The sequence below is a fragment of the Hyla sarda genome, chromosome 7 (assembly GCF_029499605.1).
Source record: "Hyla sarda isolate aHylSar1 chromosome 7, aHylSar1.hap1, whole genome shotgun sequence".
Classification (NCBI taxonomy): domain Eukaryota; kingdom Metazoa; phylum Chordata; class Amphibia; order Anura; family Hylidae; genus Hyla; species Hyla sarda.
The window spans coordinates 177,607,321-177,629,711 of NC_079195.1; the positions used below are offsets into that span (position 1 = coordinate 177,607,321).

A 22,391-nucleotide genomic window follows, 5' to 3' on the forward strand; every position below is an offset into this window, starting at 1 on the left:
GAACATTTTGCCAAAATTAGTGGATTGCAACTCAAAATCAGCAGAAATGTGTAAACTGAAAGGCACAAAAAAGGCACAAATAAACATTGCTTGCGCCTTTTTTGTATCTTTTCTAGACACAAAGAAACAGTCTAAAGACTATGATAAATGCCGGCCATAAAGTCCTCAGGCTATGCTGCAGTGGGTGAGTGCATAGCATTACTTCAGTTAAAGGGGTATTCCTTTCCCCAGCGTTCTGAACATTTAGTTTCGAACACTGGTGCGGGCTTCGGGGTTGCCACGCCCCCTTGTGATGTCACATCCCGCCCCCTCAATGAAAGTTTATGGGAGGGGGTGTGATGGCCATCACGCTCCCTCCCATAGACTTACATTGAGTGGGTGGGGCGTGACGTCACAAGGTGGCGTGGAGACCCATGAAGCCTGCACCAGCGTTAAGAACTAAATGTTCCGAACGCTGGAGAGTGGAGTACCCCTTTAATCCCTTCCATCCTGCTATCCACCCATCCACTGCAGCAAAGCAATGCCTTATGGAGACCATGTGACTTATGAGACCATTCCACATTGGAATGCTGTAAAAGGTCAGAGATAACATTAAAATAAAAAGATTTGTACTGCAGCATTTCCAGGTGTGGGTCTTGTGAATGAAAAAGTGGCGCACAGAGGTAATAGAAGCATATTACACCGTAGTAAAACTTGGTATCATGGGCTCAAGAAAAAAGCCTGAAATACCCCTTTAACCCCTTAAGGACGCAGGACGTAAATGTACGTCCTGGTGAGGTGGTACTTAACGCACCAGGGCGTACATTTACGTCCTAAGCATAACCGCGGGCATCGGAGCGATGCCCGTGTCATGCGCGGCTGATCCCGGCTGCTGATCGCAGCCAGGGACCCGCCGGCAATGGCCGACGCCCGCGATCTCGCGGGCGTCCGCCATTAACCCCTCAGGTGCCGGGATCAATACAGATCCCGGCATCTGCAGCAGTTCGCGATTAAAATGAACGATCGGATCGCCCGCAGCGCTGCTGCGGGGATCCGATCATTCATAACGCCGCACGGAGGTCCCCTCACCTTCCTCCGTGCGGCTCCCGGCGTCTCCTGCTCTGGTCTGTGATCGAGCAGACCAGAGCAGGAGATGACCGATAATACTGATCTGTTCTATGTCCTATACATAGAACAGATCAGTATTAGCAATCATGGTATTGCTATGAATAGTCCCCTATGGGGACTATTCAAGTGTAAAAAAAATGTAAAAAAATGTAAAAGTAAAAGTAAAAAAAAAGTGAAAAATCCCCTCCCCCAATAAAAAAGTAAAACGTCCGTTTTTTCCTATTTTACCCCCAAAAAGCGTAATAACCATTTTTTATAGACATATTTGGTATCGCCGCGTGCGTAAATGTCCGAAATATTAAAATAAAATGTTAATGATCCCGTACGGTGAACGGCGTGAACGAAAAAAAATTTTAAAAGTCCAAAATTCCTACTTTTATCAAAAAAAAAAATTATAAAAAATGTATTAAAAGTTTTTTATATGCAAATGTGGTATAAAAAAAAAAGTACAGATCATGGCGCAAAAAATGAGCCCCCATACCGCCGCTTATATGGAAAAATAAAAAAGTTATAGGTCATCAAAATAAAGGGATTATAAACGTACTAATTTGGTTAAAAAGTTTGTGATTTTTTTTAAGCGCAACAATAATATAAAAGTATATAATAATGGGTATCATTTTAATCGTATTGACCCTCAGAATAAAGAACACACGTCATTTTTACCATAAATTGTACGGCGTGAAAACGAAACCTTCCAAAATTAGCAAAATTGCGTTTTTCGTTTTAATTTCCCCACAAAAATAGTGTTTTTTGGTTGCGCCATACATTTTATGATATAATGAGTGATGTCATTACAAAGGACAACTGGTCGCGCAAAAAACAAGCCCTCATACTAGTCTGTGGATGAAAATATAAAAGAGTTATGATTTTTAGAAGGCGAGGAGGAAAAAATGAAAACGTAAAAATTAAATTGTCTGAGTCCTTAAGGCCAAAATGGGCTGAGTCCTTAAGGGGTTAACTCATAATAAAACTGAATAAAAAAAACACGCAGTATGTGTATTAAAAGGTTCCTAGAAACTAAAGCTCATCTAATTACTTAAAAAAACACACAAACAATGGTATGGATTGAATTAAAGAAAGTGATGCATAAGGAAACCCACTGTGGTCTTATATAAACCTGGAGCTGGACCTGACCACAGGGTTTAAAGGTGTACCCCCGTGGAAAACTTTTTTTTTTAAATCAACTGATACCAGAAAGTTATACAGATTTGTAAATTACTTCTAGTAAAAAATCTTAATGCTCCCAGTACTTATTAGCAGCTGTATCCTACACGGGGAAATTCTTTTCTTTTTGGATTTCTTTTCTGTCACAACCACAGTGCTCTCTGCTGACACCTCTGTCAATGTCAGGAACTGTCCAGAGCAGGAGAAAATCCCCATAGCAAACATATGCTGCACTGGACAGTTCCTAAAATGGACAGAAATGTCAGCAGAGAGCATTGTGGTCATAGTTGTAGTATACAGCCGCTAATAAGTACTGGAAGAATTAAGAATTTTTAATAGAAGTAATTTACAAATCTGTTTAACTTTCTGGCAACAGTTGATTTAAATGAAAAAATAAAAATAAAGTTTCACCGGAGTACACCTTTAACCCCTTAAGGACCAGGCCATTTTACACCTTAAGGACCAGAGCGTTTTTTGCAAATCTGACCCCTGTCACTTTAAACATTAATAACTCTGGAATGCTTTTAGTTATCATTCTGATTCCGAGATTGTTTTTTCGTGACATATTCTACTTTAACTTAGTGGTAACATTTTATGTTAACTTGCATCCTTTCTTGGTGAAAAATCCCCAAATTTGATGAAAAATATGAAAATTTTGCATTTTTCTAACTTTGAAGCTCTCTGCTTGTAAGGAAAATGGATATTCAAAATATTTTTTTTTGTTTCACATATACTATATGTTTACTTTATGTTTGCATCATAAAATTTATGAGTTTTTACTTTTGGAAGACACCAGAGGGCTAACTCGCTATTTTTCATGGACCAGTTCAGGTTTGAAGTGGATTTGAAGGGTCTTCATATTAGAAATGCCCCATAAAAGACCCCATTATAAAAACTGCACCCCCCAAAGTATTCAAAATGACATTCAGTAAGTGTATTAATCCTTTAGGTGTTTGACAGGAATAGCAGCAAAGTGAAGGAGAAAATTCAAAATCTTCATTTTTTACACTCGCATGTTCTTGTAGACCCAATTTTTTTTATTTTTGCAAGGGGTAAAAAGGAGAACATTTTTACTTGTATTTGAAACCCAATTTCTCTCGAGTAAGCACATACCTAATATGTCTATGTAAATTGTTCAGCTGGCGCAGTAGAGGGCTCAGAAGGGAAGGAGCGACAAATGGTTTTTGGGGGGCATGTCACCTTTAGGAAGCCCCTATGGTGCCAGGACAGCAAAAAAAAAAAACACATGGCATACCATTTTGGAAACTAGACCCCTCGGGGAATGTAACAAGGAGTAAAGTGAACCTTAATACCCCACAGGTGATTCACAACTTTTGCATTAGTGTTGAGCGGCATAGGCCATATTCGAATTCGCGAATATTCGCGAATATATGGACGAATATTCGCGAATATTCGCGAATATTCGCATATTCGTAATATTCTCGTTGTATTTTCGCATATGTGAATATTCGTGTGTGCGAAAATTTATGCGAAAATTCGCATATGCGAAAATTCGCATATGCAAATTTTCGCATGTACGAAAATTCGCATACTGGTCTCACACAGTAGTATTAGAGCCTTCTTTACACCACACAAGCTGGAAGCAGAGAGGGATGATCACTGTGATGTGTACTGTGAAAAAAAAAATTTTTTAAAAAATTAAAAAAACGAATATTCGTAATTACGAATATATAGCGCTATATTCGCGAATATTCGCGAATTCGCGAATATGCGATATTCGCGAATAAAATTCGAATTGCGAATATTCGCGAGCAACACTATTTTGCATATGTAAAAAAAAATAATAATAATTTTTACCTAAAATGCTTGGTTTCCCAAAAATTTTACATTTTTAAAAGGATAATAGCAGAAAATACCCCCCAAAATTTGAAGCCCAATTTCTCCTGATTCAGAAAACACCCCATATGGGGGTGAAAATTGCTCTGCTGGTGCACTACAGGTCTCAGAAGAGAAGGAGTCACATTTGGCTTTTTGAACGCAAATTTTGCTCTGGGGGCATGCTGCATTTAGGAAGCCCCTATGGTGCCAGAACAGCAAAAAAAAAAAAACACATGGCATACCATTTTGGAAACTAGACCCCTCGGGGAACGTAACAAGGGGTAATGTGAACCTTAATACCCCACAGGTGTTTCACAACTTTTGCATATGTAAAAAAAAAAAAAAAAAAAAAAATTTTTACCTAAAATGCTTAGTTTCCCAAAATGTTTACATTTTTAAAAAGGGTAATCGCAGAAAATACCCCCCAAAATTTGAAGCCCAATTTCTCCCGATTCAGAAAACACCACATTTGGGGGTGAAAAGTGCTCTGCTGGCGCACTACAGGTCTCAGAAGAGAAGGAGTCACATTTGGCTTTTTGAAAGCAAATTTTGCTCTTGGGGCATGCCGCATTTAGGAAGCCCCTATGGTGCCAGAACAGCAAAAAAAAAAAAAAAAAAAAAAACACATGGCATACCATTTTGGAAACTAGACCCCTCAGGGAACGTAACAAGGGCTTAAGTGAATCTTTATACCCCACAGGTGTTTCACAACTTTTGCATATGTAAAAAAAATATTTTTTTTTTTAGCTAAAATGCTTGTTTTCCCAAAAATTGTACATTTTTAAAAAGGGTAATAGCAGAAAATACCCCCCAAAATTTGTAACACAATTTCTCGCGAGTACGGCGATACCCCATATGTGGCCCTAAACTGTTGCCTTAAAGACGACAGGGCTCCAAAGTGAGAGCGCCATGCGCATTTGAGGTCTAAATTAGGGACTTGCATAGGGGTGGACATAGGGGTATTCTACGCCAGTGATTCCCAAACAGGGTGCCTCCAGCGGTTGTAAAACTCCCAGCATGCCTAGACAGTCAGTGGCTATCTGGCAATACTGTGAGTAGTTGTTTTGCAACAGCTGGAGGCTCCGTTTTGGAAACAGTGGCGTACCAGACGTTTTTAATTTTTATTGGGGAGGGGGCTGTGTAGGGGTATGTGTATATGTAGTATTTTTTACTTTTTATTTTCTTCTGTGTTAGTGTAGTGTAGTGTTTTTAGCTGTTGCAAAACTACAACTCCCAGCATGTACGGTCTATCAGTGCATGCTGGGAGTTGTAGTTTTGCAACAGCTGGAGGCTCCGTTTTGGAAACAGTGGCGTACCAGACGTTTTTCATTTTTATTGGGGAGGGGAGGGGGGCTGTGTGGGGGTATGTGTATATGTAGTGTTTTTTAATTTTTATTTTATTTTTGGGTAGTGTAGTGTTTTTAGGGTACAGTCGCACGGGCGGGGGTTCACAGTAGTTTCTTGCTGGCAGTTTGAGCTGTGGCAGAAAATTTGCCGCAGCTCAAACTTGCAGCCGGATACTTACTGTAAACCTCCGCCCATGTGAGTGTACCCTGTACGTTCACATTGGGGGGGAGAAACATCCAGCTGTTGCAAAACTAAAACTCCCAGCATGTACTGTCTATCAGTGCATGCTGGGAGTTGTAGTTTTGCAACAGCTGGAGGCACACTGGTTGTGTAACAAACTCAGTGTTTTGCAGCCAGTGTGCCTTCAGCTGTTGCAAAAGCTACAACCCCCAGCATGTACGGACAGCGGAAGGGCATGCTGGGGATTGTAGTTATGCAACAGCTGGAGACACACTGGTTTGCTACTTAACTCAGTTTGCCTTCAGCTGCTGCAAAACTACAACTCTCAGCAGTCACCGACAGCCAACGGGCATGTTGGGAGTTGTAGTTATGCAACCAGCAGATGCACCACTACAACTCCCAGCATGCACTTTAGCTGATTGTGCAAGCTGGGAGTTGTAGTTATACAACAGCTGAAGGTACACTTTTCCATAGAAAAAATGTGTCTCCAGCTGTTGCAAAACTATAAGTCCCAGCATGCCCATAAGGGAATGCTGGGAGTTGTGGTGGTCTGCCTCCTGCTATTGCATAACTACAGCTCCCAGCATGCCCTTTTTGCATGCTGGGAGCTGTTGCTAAGCAACAGCAGGAGGCTGTCACTCACCTCCTGCTGCTGCTCCACGCCGCATCAGGTCAGTCCCTCGCCGCCGGCGCTGCTCCTGGGGCCCCGATCTCCCAACATTGACGCCGGGGATCGAGGTCCCCAGCACCCGGGGTCTTCTTCCCGCTCACATCCTCCGGAAGAGGGGCGGAGCGGGTTACGGGAGTGACACCCGCAGCAGGCGACCTGATTGGTCGGCCGGTAAACCGGTCGACGAATCAGGGCGATCGTGAGGTGGCACCAGTGCCACCTCACCCCTGCTGGTTATGGCTGTTCGGGGCCGTCTCTGACTGCCCCGATCAGCCAGTAATTCCGAGTCACCGGGTCACTGGAGACCAGATTGACCCGGAATCGCCGCAGATCGCTGGACTGAATTGTCCAGCGATCTGCAGCCATCGCCGACATGGGGGGGCATAATGACCCCCCTGGGCGATATGCCACGATGCCTGCTGAACGATTTCAGCAGGCATCGGGCACCGGCTCCCCTCCGGCTAGCGGCGGGGGGCCGGGAATGGACAGGACGTACTCCTACGTCCTCGGTCCTTAAGGACTCGGAAACGGGGGCGTAGGAGTACATCCATTGTCCTTAAGGGGTTAAGGACCAGGCACGTATGAGTACGTCCCTGCACCCTGGGTCTTAAGGACTAGGCACGTACTCATAGGTTCGTGGGAATTTCGCATTCTGCCGCGCGCCGGGCGGGTTGCGAAACCGGACGCGTGCTGAAATCGTTCAGCAGTCATCCTAGGCAAACACCGAGGAGGGTCCCGGGAGCCCCACATGTCGGCGATCGCCGCAGATCGTCCGCAAAATTGCGCGGGCGATCTGCGGTGATTCCGGTCATTCGGGTCAGTGGTGACCCAATGACCCGATGACCCGGAACTAGATGGTGATCGGCGGTGTACGATACACCGCCAATCACCTGCTGTTGCTGGGGAGAGGTGACAATACTGTCACCTCCCCAGCAACGCTGCTATTGGCTGGCGATCGTCCAGCCAATAGCAGTGCGGCAGAGGAGGGGTTAACGGTCCCTTCCCGCTGCTGCACCCGCTCTCTGTGTTCAGTCAGCGGGTGCAGCAGTGAGGAGAAGACCGTGGATCCCCCTCGGAGCTCCGGCGCCCCCTCACCAGCTTTAGAATAAGTTAATAAAGTAAAAAAAGTTTAAAAATTGTTTTAAAAAAAGTCCCCCAGACCCCCTAATAGGTCCCCAAGGTTCCTATTAGGGTCTGATCCCTGACCCCAGATCCTATTAGGGGTTCAGGGAGCTGAGTGCGCCATCCGTTTTTTATTTTTTTTGGCAGCAGCTTTTTTCTTTTTTTTTTCTTTTAATAAAAAAAAATCCCCCCCTGACCCCTTAATAGGTCCCCCAGGGTCCTATTAGGGTCTGATCCCTTACCCCGGGTCCTATTAGGATTTCAGGGAGCTGCGTGCGCCTCCCCTTTTTTTGGGGGGCCGCAGCTTTTTCTATTACTGAAGTACACGTTTTAAAAGCACCAAGCATCACACACTACATACTTCCCCGCCCCCCCCCCCCCCGCACACACCCCCTCCCCCAGCCACTGCCCTCCCCCCGCCACCGTAGAAAAAAGACGATGGCCCGCTGGGCATTTTCGGCAGCGGAGGCTTACGCTTTTTTAGCCTCCGACTCCGAATCTGCCAGTGAGGACAAGGAAGATTCTACATTTTTGTGTTCTTCCTCGTCCTCCTCATCATCTAGTAGTGATGATGAGTCCCCTGTACGGCGGCAGAGACACTGCCAGGCGAGGCCACGCACCCCCCCATGAGAGTGACCCAGTGGCCGACACTAGTACGAGTGGCAATGCCGCTCGTATTAGGAGTCCGGCCCCCCAGACAAGTGCACCGGAGCCCCCTTCCGATGACCCTGTCTGAGCCCCCCAGAGGGTTATCAGCCACGGATTCCTGAGTTTGTTGGCGACTCAGGAATCCGGATTGACACGGCTGGCTTCACTGATCTGGACTTTTTAAAGTTTTTTTTCAGTGACAGCCTGGTCAATCACATGGTGGAGCAAACAAACTTGTATGCCCAGCAGTTAATTGCCCACCACCCCGATCCGCTTTTGGCCAGGCCCAATGAATGGCGCGCCATTGATGCAGCGGAAATGAGGACATTTTGGGGCCTCACGCTGCATATGGGCCTGGTCAAAAAACCAAGTGCTCGTCATTACTGGAGCGGGGACGTCCTCTATCAGACCCCGCTTTACAGTATGGCGATGACACGGAGGCGGTTCGAGGCCATTCGGAAATGCCTGCATTATGCCCCGAGGTGATCCCGCCCATGACCGACTTTACAAAGTGAGGCCGGTCATCGATCACTTTGGGGCCAAATTTTTGGAGGCCTACGTACAACTCAGGGACCTCTCGGTAGATGAGTCTCTCATCAGTTTTAAGGGTAGACTCATCTTCCACCAGTATATTCCCTCGAAGCGGGCGCGGTATGGCGTGAAGCTCTATAAACTTTGCGAGAGTACCTCCGGGTACACTTGCAAGTTTAGAGTATACGAGGGACGAGATTCCCGTATTGAACCCCCAGAATGTCCCCCCACTCTGGGTGTTAGCGGGAAAATCGTTTGGGACCTTATGCACCCATTGTTGGATAAGGGTTTCCACGTATACGTGGATAACTTTCATACCAGCATCCCTCTGTTCAAATCCCTTTCCGCTTGTGGGACCGTGCGGAAGAACCAGAGAAGCCTCACTCTAAATTTGGTCCAGACACCTATCCCCAAAGGTGAATCCCGTGCCCTTACCCATGATAACCTATTGATGGTTAGGTATAAGGATAAGAGGGATGTCCTTATACTCACCACTATTCATGGGAACGGCAGCACCCCTGTCCCTGTGCGAGGTACCGTGGGACCGGTCCTCAAGCCTGATTGTATTCTGGACTACAATCGATATATGGGGGGGAGTTGATCTCTCAGATAAAGTCCTCAAGCCATATAACGCCATGCGGAAAACACGGGCATGGTACAAAAAAGTTGCATTCTACATGGTATAGGTTGCCATGTACAACGCTTTTGTACTATCCCAGTACGCTGGCAACACAGGGACATTCCTCCAGTACCAAGAAGAAGTCCTAAGGTTCCTGATCTTTGGCAACCGGAAAAGAGCAGGCCGGACTTCCCAAGGGTCTGGAGTTATAGGCGCCAGGATCGTCACAGGCCAACACTTTCCAGGTGTGATCCCCCTCCAGTGGAAAGAAGGGACGAACCCACAAAAGATGCAGAGTGTGTAGCAGGAGGGGGATACGGAAGGACACCATGTATTAGTGCGACACTTGCCCAGATAATCCGGGCCTCTGCATAGGCTGCTTCAGGGAGTATCACACTTCCATGGAGCCCTAAATTTTCCCTTTTCAGTTTAATTTTCCATAATTTGACCAATGTACCAAGTCCAAAGTACATTCCAAATTGTTAACCACCTAAAACCACTAAATTGCCCCCAAAAAACTGGAAAAATATATAAAATTCCTGATAAGACCTCTGGGGGTGTTTTTTCAAAAATGGGTCATAAGTCACTGAGTCACTATCATCGGGGACTTTTTTATGTTGCCTCAAATGCACAGCGCTCTCTCTCCACCTGAGCGGGTGTGCATGTGAGGCAACAGGTTAGGGACAGCCACACACATCACATTCCCAGAATGATGATTCAGAGAATAGGGTTGGGGGTTGGCATATTTTTTTTAGTTTTGGGTATGCTCTGGGTCATCATTCTGGGAATATATCCTTTTTTATTATCATTTATAAATTTTCTGGCCCACTGTACCCCATATTACGGGCCTCTGTATCCCACCTGTCTACCCCAGTTACGGCCCGTTGTCCCCCATAGTGTTCCCCTATTTTAGGGCTCAGTGCTCCCCCCATTAACGCTCCTTGAGGGGGGGTCCCACATCCTGGCTGCTATAATAAGCTCAAGGCCCCTGACTGACCTCCCACTCCAAGACCTGGTGTGCACCCGTGGAGCGAAAATCATCAAAAATTAAGGTATGTCCTTATTCCAAAGAAATGTATTTACAAATTTTGGGGGGTCTTTTCTGCTTTCAACCCTTGTAAAAATGTAAAATTTAGGGGAAAACCCACATTTTAGTGACATTTTTTTTTTTTACATATGCAAAAGTCATGAAACCCCTGTGGGGTATTAAGGCTTACTTTACCCCTTGTTACCTTCCTCAAGGGGTCTAGTTTCCAAAATGGTATGCCATGTGTTTTTTTTTTTCTTTTGCTGTCCTTGCACCATAGGGGCTTCCTAAATGCGACATGTCCCCCCCCCCCCCCCCCCCCATTTCAGCAAAGTATGCAAATGTGACTCCTTCTCTTCTGAGCATTGTAGTACGTCCGTAGTGCACTTGACGTCCACTTATGGGGTACCTCCATACTCAGAAGAGATGGGGTTACAAATTTTGGGGGGTCTTTTCTGCTATTAACCCTTGCAAAAATGTGAAATTTGGGGGGAAACACACATTTTAGTGAAAATTGGTATGCCATGTGTTTTTTTTCTGCTGTTCTGGCACCATAGGGGCTTCCTAAATGCGACATGCCCCCCGAGCAAAATTTGCTCTCAAAAGGCCAAATATGACTCCTTCTCTTCTGAGCATTGTAGTTCGCCCGTAGTGCACTTCAGGTCAACTTATGGGGTACCTCCATACTCAGAAGAGATGGGGTTACACTTTTGGGGGGTATTTTCTGCTATTAACCCTTGCTAAAATGTGAAATTTGGGGGGAAACATATTTTAGTGGGAAAAAATACATTTTTTTTTACATATGCAAAAGTCGTGAAACCCCTGTGGGGTATTAAGGCTCACTTTATTCCTTGTTACGTTCCTCAAGGGGTCTAGTTTCCAAAATGGTATGCCATGTGTTTTTTTTTTGCTGTTCTGGCACCATAGGGGCTTCCTAAATGCGACATGCCCCCCGAGCAAAATTTGCTCTCAAAAAGCCAAATATGACTCCTTCTCTTCTGAGCATTGTAGTTCGCCCGTAGTGCACTTCAGGTCAACTTACGGGGTACCTCCATACTCAGAAGAGATGGGTTTACAAATTTTGGGGGGTATTTTCTGCTATTAACCCTTGCAAAAATGTGAAATTTGGGGGAAAACACACATTTTAGTTTTTTTTAACATATGCGAAAGTCGTGAAACCCCTGTGGGGTATTATGGCTCACTTTATTCCTTGTTACGTTCCTCAAGGGGTCTAGTTTCCAAAATGGTATGCCATGTGTTCTTTTTTTTTTTTTTTGCTGTTCTGGCACCATAGGAGCTTCCTAAATGCAACATGCCCCCCAAAAACCATTTCAGAAAAACGTACTCTCCAAAATCCACTTGTCGCTCCTTCACTTTTGAGCCCTCTACTGCCCCCGCCGAACACTTTACATAGACATATGAGGTATGTCACATAGGCATAGAAGAAAAGATGGCACTCACCACATGGGATAAACGGTGATTTATTCGTGAACCGGCAGGACACAACAGATCGGGAGAGAGGGACGCCAGGTGAGCAATAGCTATTTCGTGCGCAAGCGCACTTCTTCAGGCCACCCCCCACTGCCTTCAGGATCGGTAAAATATACCTGAGGATGATGTCAGTGGGCGTATGTTTTACAACCATACACCCTTAATAGTGCAATATAGTGAAAAAAGTACAAAAAGGGTTAAAAACATACAAACAACATAATGTAACAATATAAAATACAGTGACAATTTAGCCAGCAGAAATTTTAAATGAATACGCTAAGATCTAATTTACCGTTCAAGCCTGCCGGGCCCTGCACACGCGTGCGCAGGATCCAACCTGTTTCTTTCTGCAGCAGAGTTTTTCTCCTATCTCCCCCAGCAACTGACTTTATTCTTTCTACACCAAAAAACGTCAGGACCGAGGTATCACCTTTATGCTCTGTGTTAACATGATCGATAACCCTGGGACACCCTTTTAAAGACCTCACTGAACTGACATGTTCTCTGAAATGAATGTGCATAGGCCGTATCGTGCTCCCTATATAGAAGTAGCCACATACACATTCTAATGCATAGACAACATGTTCCGTGTGGCACGCAATTAGTTCTTTCACTGTTATAACAGAACCTCCTAATTTGTAATTCTTGCCTTTTTTTTAGATACGGGCACCAATTGCAGGTGCCACAACAATGGTTGCCAGAAGGGGCAACATTGCTCAACCAATCCTGATTTTTATTTTTCTCCACAGTGAAGCGACTACTGGTAAGTAGACTGCCTATGTTTTGGACTTTCCTAAATGCTATAACTGGTCGGATGCTGTAACAGCTCGGATGATAGCTTTTTAATGCAGGCAAATTACCTATCAAAGAGGTATACACTAAGAGGCTATCCTAGAGAGGTGATAGAAGTTGCCCGCAGTAAGGCAGCCGCTGAAGATCGTGACAAATTGCTGAAAGGAACCGCAAAAAACTATAAAAAAAAAAAAAAGACATAAAAAATTAAATTTAAAAAGAGCTTTAACTGACTCGGAGGAGGAGTCTAGTCGTTTTTCATTTGTCTTTGACTATAGCCCCATGGCAAACAACATAAAAAAAGCAATTTGCGACAACTGGCCACTCCTTGAAAGAGATCCATTGCTACCGGATTTCACAAAGGAGAGACCAGTTATAGCATTTAGGAAAGTCCAAAACATAGGCAGTCTACTTACCAGTAGTCGCTTCACTGTGGAGAAAAATAATAATCAGGATTTTTTAAGCAATAATGCCCCTTCGGGCAACCATTGTTGCGGTACCTGCAATTGGTGACCATATCTTAAAAAAGGCAAGAATTACAAATTAGGAGGTTCTGATATAATAGTGAAAAAACTAATTAGGTGCCGCACGGATCATGTTGTCTATGCATTAGAATTAGAGATGAGCGAACTTACAGTAAATTCGATTCGTCACAAACTTCTCGGCTCGGCAGTTGATGACTTATCCTGCATACATTAGTTCAGCTTTCAGGTGCTCCGGTGGGCTGGAAAAGGTGGATACAGTCCTAGGAAAGAGTCTCCTAGGACTGTATCCACCTTTTCCAACCCACGGGAGCACCTGAAAGCTGAACTCATTTATGCAGGATAAGTCATCAACTGCCGAGCCGAGAAGTTCGTGACGAATCGAATTTACTGTAAGTTCGCTCATCTCTAATTAGAATGTGTATGTGGCTGCTTCTATATAGGGAGCACGATAAGGCCTATGTACATTTGTTTCAGAGAACATGTCAGTTCAGTGAGGTCTTTAACCCCTTAAGGACCCAGCCATTTTACACCTTAGGACCCGGCCATTTTTTGAACATCTGACCACTGTCACTTTAAACATTAATAACTCTGGAATGCTTTTAGTTATCATTCTGACTCCGAGAATGTTTTTTTGTGACATATTCTACTATAACATAGTGGTAAAATTTTGTGGTAACTTGCATCCTTTCTTGGTGAAAAATCCCCAAATTTCATGAAAAATTTGAAAATTTTACATTTTTCTAACTTTGAAGCTCTCTGCTTATAAGAAAAATGGATATTCCAAATCATTTTTTTTATTTTATTCACATATACAATATGTTTGAATCATAAAATTGACGTGTTTTTACTTTTGGAAGACACTAAGGGGCTTCAAAGTTCAGCAGCAATTTTCCAATTTTTCACAAAATTTTCAAACTCACTATTTTTCAGGAACCAGTTCAGGTTTGAAGTGGATTTGAAGGGTCTTCATATTAGAAATACCCCATAAAAGACCCCATTATAAAAACTGCACCCCCCAAAGTATTCAAAATGACATTCAGTCAGCATTTTAAACCTTTAGGTGTTTCACAGGAATAGCAGCAAAGTGAAGGAGAAAATTCACAATCTTCATTTTTTACACTCGCATGTTCTTGTAGACCCAATTTTTGAATTTTTACAAGGGGTAAAAGGAGAAAATTTATACTTGTTTTTGTAGCCCAATTTCTCTCGAGTAAGCACATACCTCATATGTCTATGTAAATTGTTCGGTGGGCGCAGTAGAGGGCTCAGAAGCGAAGGAGCGACAAGGGGATTTTGGAGAGTACGTTTTTCAGAAATGGTTTTTGGGGGGCATGTTGCATTTAGGAAGCCCCTATGGTGCCAGAACAGCAAAAAAAAAAACACATGCCATACCATTTTGGAAACTAGACCCCTTGAGGAACGTAACAAGGAATAAAGTGAGCTTTAACACCCCACAGGGGTTTCACGACTTTTGCATATGTAAAAAAAAAAAATTTCCACTAAAATTTGTAACCCCATCTCTTCTGAGTATGGAGGTACCCCATAAGTTGACCTGAAGTGCACTACGGGCGAACTACAATGCTCAGAAGAGAAGGAGTCATATTTGGCTTTTTGAGAGCAAATTTTGCTCGGGGGCATGTTGCATTTAGGAATTTACCATTTTGGAAACTAGACCCCTTGAGGAACGTAACAAGGGGTACAGTGAGCATTTACCCCCACTGGTGTATGTCAGATCTTTGGAACAGTGGGCTGTACAAAATTTTTAATTTGCACAGCCCACTGTTCCAAAGATCCGTCAGACACCAGTGGGGTGTAAATTCTCACTGCACCCCTCATTACATTCCGTGAGGGGTGTAGTTTCCAAAATGGGGTCACATGTGTTTTTTTTTTTTTTTTTTTGCGTTTGTCAAAACCGCTGTAACAATCAGCCACCCCTGTGCAAATCACCTCAAATGTACATGGTGCACTCTCCCTTCTGGGCCTTGTTGTGCGCCCCCAGAGCACTTTGCACCCACATATGGGGTATCTCCGTAGTCAGGAGAAAACTGCATTACAAATTTTGGGGGGCTTTTTTCCCTTTTACCTCTTATCAAAATGAAAAGTATAGGGCAACACCAGCATGTTAGTGTAATAAATTTATTTTTTTACACTAACATGCTGGTGTAGACCCCAACTTCCCCTTTTCATAAGGGGTGAAAGGAGAAAAAGCCCCCCAAAATTTGTTAGACAATTTCTCCCCAGTACGGCGATACCCCATATGTGGCCCTAAACTGTTGCCTTGAAATACGACAGGGCTCCAAAGTGAGAGCGCCATGTGCATTTGAGGCCTGAATTAGGGATTTGCATAGGGGTGTTCTACACCAGCGATTCCCAAACAGGGTGCCTCCAGCTGTTGCAAAACTCCCAGCATGCTTGGACAGTCAACGGCTGTCCGGCAATACTGGGAGTTGCTGTTCTTCAACAGTTGGAGGCTCCATTTTGGAAACAGTGGCGTACCAGACGTTTTTCATTTTTATTGGGTAGGGGGGCTGTGTAGGGGTATGTGTATATGTAGTGTTTTTTACTTATTTTTTTTGTGTTAGTGTAGTGTTGTGTTTTTAGGGTACAGTCACACGGGCGGGGGATTACAGCGAGTTTCCCGCTGCGAGTTTGAGCTGCCGCGCAAAATTTGCTGCATCGCAAACTTGCAGCCTGATACTCTCTGTAAGCCCCCATCCCATGTGAATGTACCCTGTACATTCACAGGGGGGGGGGAGAAACCTCCAGCTGTTGCAAAACTACAACTCCCAGCATGCACGGTCTATCAGTGCATGCTTGTAGTTATAGTTTTGCAACAGCTGGAGGCACACGGGTTGGAAAACACTGAGTTACGAAACAGACAATGTTTCCCAACCAGTGTGCCTCCAGTTGTTGCAAAACCACAACTCCCAGCATTCCCAGGCAGCCGAAGGGCATATTGGGAGTAGTGGTTACGCAACAGCTGGAGGAGAACAGTTTGGGGACCACTGTGTAGTGGTGTCCAAGCTGTTGCCCTCCAGATGTTGCAAAACTACAACTCCCAGTATGCCAAAACTGTCCAGGCATGCTTGGAGTTGTAGTTCTGCAACATCTGAAGGGCCAGATGTTACAGAACTACAACTCCCAGCATGCCTGGACAGTAAGGGCATGCTGAGGATGTGTAGTTTTGCAACATCTGGAAGGGCACAGTGGTCTCCAAACTGTGGACCTCCAGATGTTGCAAAACTGCAACTCCCAGCATGCCCAGACGCCAAGGGCTGTCTGGGCATGCTGGGAGTTGTAGTATACAGGGTCCTATTACAGCAATGCATGTCGCTTTACGGCGGCGTGCATTGCTGTAAAGGGTCCGACCGCGGCTGAAGAGGAACTCACCTGTCGCCGCCACTGCCGTCTTCATCGCCTTGATCCGGGTCTTCAGGGACGAGGTAAGTACCGGGGCCGGTCCCCAGCACTCCCCCGTCCCCCGCCGTGTCCTCCGGTCTTCCTCCCGTCCTCTCCGGACTTCCAGGGGCCGGGCAGGGTGTGAGGAAGTAACCGCCCCCCCCCCCCCCCCCCCCTGCGATTGGTCGGTTAACTAACCGACGGATTGCAGGGGATAGGAGGAGGTGGCAGGCTTGCCACCTCGCTCCTATACTTTAGCATGGTCCTGGCTGTCTGTGACAGCCGGGATCATGCAAAATTACCGGGCGGTTGGGTCCCAGAGACCCGATCAGCCCGGTATCGCCGCAGATCGCAGGGGCGATTTCCCTAGCGATTTGCAACGATCGCCGACATGGGGGGCCTACATGGCCCCCCTCGGAGTTTGCCCTGGATACCTGCTGAAGCATTTCAGCAGGCATCCGCTTCCGATCTCTACCCTGGCTAAATTGTCACTGTATTTTATATTGTTACATTGTGTTGTTTGTATGTTTTTAACCCTTTTTGTACTTTTTTCACTATATTGCACTATTAAGGGTGTATGGTTGTAAAACATACGTCCACTGACGTCATCCTCAGGTATATTTTACCGGTCCTGACGGCAGTGGGGGGTGGCCTGAAGAAGTGCGCTTGCGCACGAAATAGCTATTGCTCACCTGGCGTCCCTCTCTCCCGATCTGTTGTGTCCTGCCGGTTCACAAATAAATCACCGTTTATCCCATGTGGTGAGTGCCATCTTTTCTTTTATGCCTATGTGACATTTTGCTGCCCTCCTTGGATTGAGCCCCCCAGGGATTGTTACAGACGGTCCCGGCTATCTTGTGTCTAGCTTACGTTTATAATGTTGGCGGCTGTGCCGAACGCTGTTTATATATTGAAATATGAGGTATGTGCTTACTCGAGAGAAATTGGACTACAAATACAAGTATAAATTTTCTCCTTTTATCCCTTTTAAAAATTCAAAAATTGGGTCTACAAGAACATGCGAGTGTAAAAAATGAAGATTGTAAATGTTTTCCTTCACTTTGCTGCTATTCCTGTGAAACACCTAAAGGGTTAAAACGCTGACTGAATGTCATTTTGAATACTTTGGGGGGTGCAGTTTTTATAATGGGGTAATTTATGGGGTATTTCTAATATGAAGACTCTTCAAATCCACTTCAAACCTGAACTGGTCCCTGAAAAATTGTGAGTTTGAAAATGTTGTGAAAAATTGGAAAATTGCTGCTGAACTTTGAAGCCCTCTGGTGTCTTCCAAAAGGAAAAACTTGTCAATTTTATGATGCAAACATAAAGTAGACATATTGGAAATGTGAATTAAAAAAAATTATTTGGAGTATCCATTTTCCTTACAAGCAGAGAGCTTCAAAGTTAGAAAAATGCAAAATTTTCATTTTTTTCATCAAATTTGAGGATTTTTCACCAAGAAAGGATGCAAGTTACCACCAAAATTTGCCACCATGTTTAAGTAGAATATGTCACGAAAAAAAATCTCGGAATCAGATTGATAACTAAAAGCATTCCAGAGTTATTAATGTTTAAAGTGACAGTGGTCAGATGTTCAAAAAACGTTCTGGTCCTAAGGTGTAAAATGGCCTGGTCCTTAAGGGGTTAATGGTCATACTGTAGTTTAACATAGCAAATGAAAAAGTAGCAGTAATTATTATAATCTGTCATATAAACTGTAATTTATTTCATGTTATGATATCTCACAAAGTACTCTATATTTTTCAGGACTTGACGACATAAAAACTCAAATAACATCTTTAAATGGAAGACTGAATTCTCTGCAATCTAAAGTGGAACAACAGGGAAAGGGTAAATAAATAAAAAAGAGAATCTCAGCTCACCTGGGGCGTGTACGGCTACCTCCAGACATGTGCAGAAAGACGTAGAAAAAACGCCAGCACGGGTTAATGAAATCTTCCAAACTTTATTCATGAATCTTCATTAAAAACCTTCACGGTGGCAGAAAGACATGGACATATACAAAGGTAGAAAAAATTGCACATAGAAAAACGGTCCCAGACAATGGCTGACGTGTTTCAGGTTGCTACACCCTTACTCATAGCTTCATACTCATAGCTATGAGTAAGGGTGTAGCAACCTGAAACACGTCAGCCATTGTCTGGGACCGTTTTTCTGCAATTTTTTTCTACTTTTGTATATGTCCATGTCTTTCTGCCACCGTAAAGGTTTTTAATGAAGAGTCATGAATAAAGTTTGGAAGATTTCAATCAGCGGTGCTGGCGTTTTTTCTACATCTTTCAACAGAGAAAGGGTATTTATATTCCAGAATTGTTTTCATTACCATTATTTTTCTTAATATCTTGGCACAGATCCATATTTCATTACTTTTTATTCAGTGTGTTCAGCTTTATATGTTTGTCATACAGATCTTCTAATGGACAGTGCTATTAACCACTTAAAGGGGTACTCCGGTGAAAACCTTTTTTCTTTTAAATCAACTGGTGGCAGAAAGTTAAACATATTTGTAAATTACTTCTATTAAAAAATCTTAATCCTTCCTGTACTTATTAGCTGCTGAATACTACAGAGGAAATTATTTTCTTTTTGGAATGCTGTCTGATGACATCACAAGCACAGTTCTCTCTGCTGACGTTATTATAATAATAATAATAACACTTTATTTATTGTCCTCAGTGGGATTTGAACCACTGAGCCACCATGCTGCCCTTAGCATACATCTGCTATGCATGGTTGCTAAAATGGACAGAGATATCAGCAGAGAGCACTGTGCTCGTGATGTCATCAGTGTTACAAAAAGAAAGGAATTTACTCTGTAGCATTCAGCAGCTAATAAGTACTGGAAGGATTAAGATTTTTTAATAGAAGTAATTTACAGATATGTTTAACTTTCTGCCACCAGTTGATTTAAAAGAAAAAAGGTTTACACCGCAGTACCCCTTTAAGGACCCAGGGCATATGGGTATCCCCTGGCTTCCTGGTAGTCAAGGACCCAGGGCGTACCTGTACGCCCGTGGGAATTCCGGTCCCCTCTGCGTGCCGGGCGGGGACCGGACCAGGATGACTGCTGATATCTATCAGCAGGAATCCCGTGCAATTGCCCAGCGATGTCAGCGATCGCCGCAAATCGCCGGCCAATTCAGAGAATCGGGTCTCTGGTGACAAGGTGACCCGGAAAAAAAAAGGTGCATGGGGCTGTCCAAGACAGCCCCATTCACTCCTACCCAGCAGGAGTGAGGTGGCACGGGTGAGTGGTGGCAGCAGCGGCGATGATCCCGGCGGTGCAGGCGGCAGGATACAGCAGGAGCAACAACTCTCAGCATGCACAGCCAAAGGGCATGCTGGAAGTTGTAGTTTTGCAACAGCTGGAGTGCCAACTACAACTCCCAGCATGCCCTTTGGTAGTCTGCGCATGCTGGGGGTTATAGTTATGCAACAACTGGAAGCCCTTCGACTGTCAGTGCATGCTGAGTGTTGCAGTTTTGCAACAGCTGGAGACACATTGTGTTGAAACAGAGTTTGTGTCCTAACTCAGTGTTTCGCAACTAGTGTGCCTCCAGCTGTGTCAAAAATAGAACTCCCAGCATACACTGAGAGACTGTACATGCTGGGAGTTCTAGTTTTGCAACAGCTGGAGGCACACTAGTTGCAAAACACTGAGTAAAGTAACAAACTCTCAGTGTTGCACAACCAATGTGCCTCCAGCTGTTGCATAACTACAACTCCCAGCACGTATGGTCTGTTAGTGATTGCTGGGAGTTGTAGTCTTGCAACAGCTGGAGGTTCTCCCCCCCCCCCCCCCCCCGACGTGAATGTACAGGGTACATTCACACGGACGGGTTTACAGCGAGCTTTCTGCTGCAAGTTTGAGATGCGGCAAATTCTCCGCTGCAGCTCAAACTCCCAGCGAGAAACTCACTGTAAACCCGCCTGTGTGAATTTACCCTAAAAACACTACACTAAACAAAATAAAAAGTAAAACACTACATATACCCCTAAACAGTCCCCCCCCCCCCAATAAAAGAAAAAAAACTTCTTGTACGGCACTGTTTCCAAAACGGAGCCTCCAGCTGTTGAGAAACAACAACTCCCAGTATTGACGGACAGCCACTGACTGTCAAGGAATGATGGGAGTTTTACAACAGCTGGAGACACCCTGTTTGGGAAACACTGCCGTAGAGTATTTTAGTAGCGGATGCAAATCCCCAAAATAGGCCTCAAATGTGCATGGCACTTTCTCGCTTTGGAGCCCTGTCGTATTTCAAGGAAATCGTTTAGGACCACATATGGGGTATTTCCGTACGCGGGAGGAATTGCATTACAAATTTTGGGGGTCTTTTTATCCTTTTAACCCCTTATGAAAAGGTAAAGTTGGGGTCTACACCAGCATGTTAGTGTAAAAAGAATAAATTTTTTACACTAACATGCTGGTGTTGCCCCATACTTTTAATTTTCACAAGCGGTAAAAGGAAAAAAAGACCCCCAAAATTTGTAACGCAATTTCTCCTGAGTACGGAAATACCCCATATGTGGGTGTAAAGTGATCTACAGACGCACAACAAGGCTCAGGAGTGAGAGCGCACTATGAACATTTGAGGCCTAAATTGGTGATTTGCACAGGGGTGGCTGATTTTACAGCGGTTCTGACATGAACGCAAAAAAATAAATACCCACATGTGACCCCATTTTGGAAACTACACCCCTCACGGAATGTAACAAGGTATAGTGAGCCTTAACACCCCACAGGTGTTTGACAAATTTTTGTTGAAGTAGGATGTGAAAATGAAAAAAAAAATTTCACTAAAATGCTGGTGTTACCCTAAATTTTTCATTTTCACAGGGGAGAATAGGAAAAAAGCCCCCCAAAACTTGTAACCCCATTTCTTCTGAGGAAGAAAATACCCCATATGTGGATGTAAAGTGCTCTGCGGGTGCACTACAATGCTCAGAAGAGAAGGATTGCATTGGGATTTCGGAGAGAGAATGTGCCTGAAATTGAAGGCCATGTGTGTTTACAAAGCCCCCATAGTGCCAGAACAGTGCCCCCCCCCCAAGTGACCCCATTTTGGAAACTAAACCCCTCACAGAATTTAATAAGGTGTACAGTGAGCCTTTACACCCCACAGGTGTCTGACAGATTTTTGGAACAGTGGTCCGTGAAATAAAAAAAAAATATTTTTCATTTGCACTGCCCACTGTTCCAAAGATCTGTCAAACGCCAGTGGGGTGTAAATGCTCACTGCACCCCTTATTAAATTCTAGGAGGGGTGTTGTTTCCAAAATGGGGTCACATGTGGGGGGGGTCCACTGCTCTGGTACCACGGGGAGGCTTTGTAAACGCACATGGCCCGTGACTTCTCTTCCAATCAAATTCTCTCTCCAAAAGTTCAAGGGTACACCTTCTCTTCTGAGCATTGTAGTTCGCCCGCAGAGCACTTTCAATCCACATATGGGGTATTTCCATACTCAGAAGAAATGGGGTTACAAATTTTGGGCATCTTTTTACTTATTACCCCTTGTGAAAATGAAAAGTTTGGGGTAACACCAGCATTTTAGTGAAAAAAAAATCTAATTTTTCATTTTCATGTCCAAATTTAGCAGAAATTTGTCAAACACCTGTGGGGTGTTAAGGCTCACTGTACCCCTTGTTATGTTCCTTGAGGGGTGTAGTTTCCAAAATAGTATGCCTTGTGTTTATAATTTTTTTTTTTTTTTTGCTGTTCTGGCACCAAACCGCAAAAAAATCCAACAAGCCCCAAAAACCATTTCCGCAAAATTTGCTTTTCAAAAGCCTGTAGCTCCTTCTCTTCTGAGCATTGTAGTGCGCCAGCAGAGCACTTGATGTCCACACATGGGGTATTTGCATACTCAGAAGAGATGGGATTACAAATTTTGGGGGGCATTTTCTTCTATTGCTACTTTTTGGGAAAACTAGCATTTTAGTGG

At 44.3% G+C, this 22,391-nt stretch overlaps 1 protein-coding gene across 6 annotated transcripts in view; it reads left to right on the forward strand.

The window, feature by feature from the left end:
- The window catches only part of LOC130282771 (pulmonary surfactant-associated protein D-like), a 179,257-nt gene that overhangs the window by 138,436 nt on the left and 18,430 nt on the right, over positions 1-22,391 (forward strand). For all 6 annotated transcript variants that reach the window (XM_056531448.1, XM_056531450.1, XM_056531446.1 and 3 more), the window contains one exon: positions 18,192-18,275. In XM_056531448.1, the coding sequence (XP_056387423.1) occupies positions 18,192-18,275 (84 nt within the window). The remainder of the gene's footprint in view (positions 1-18,191; positions 18,276-22,391) is intronic.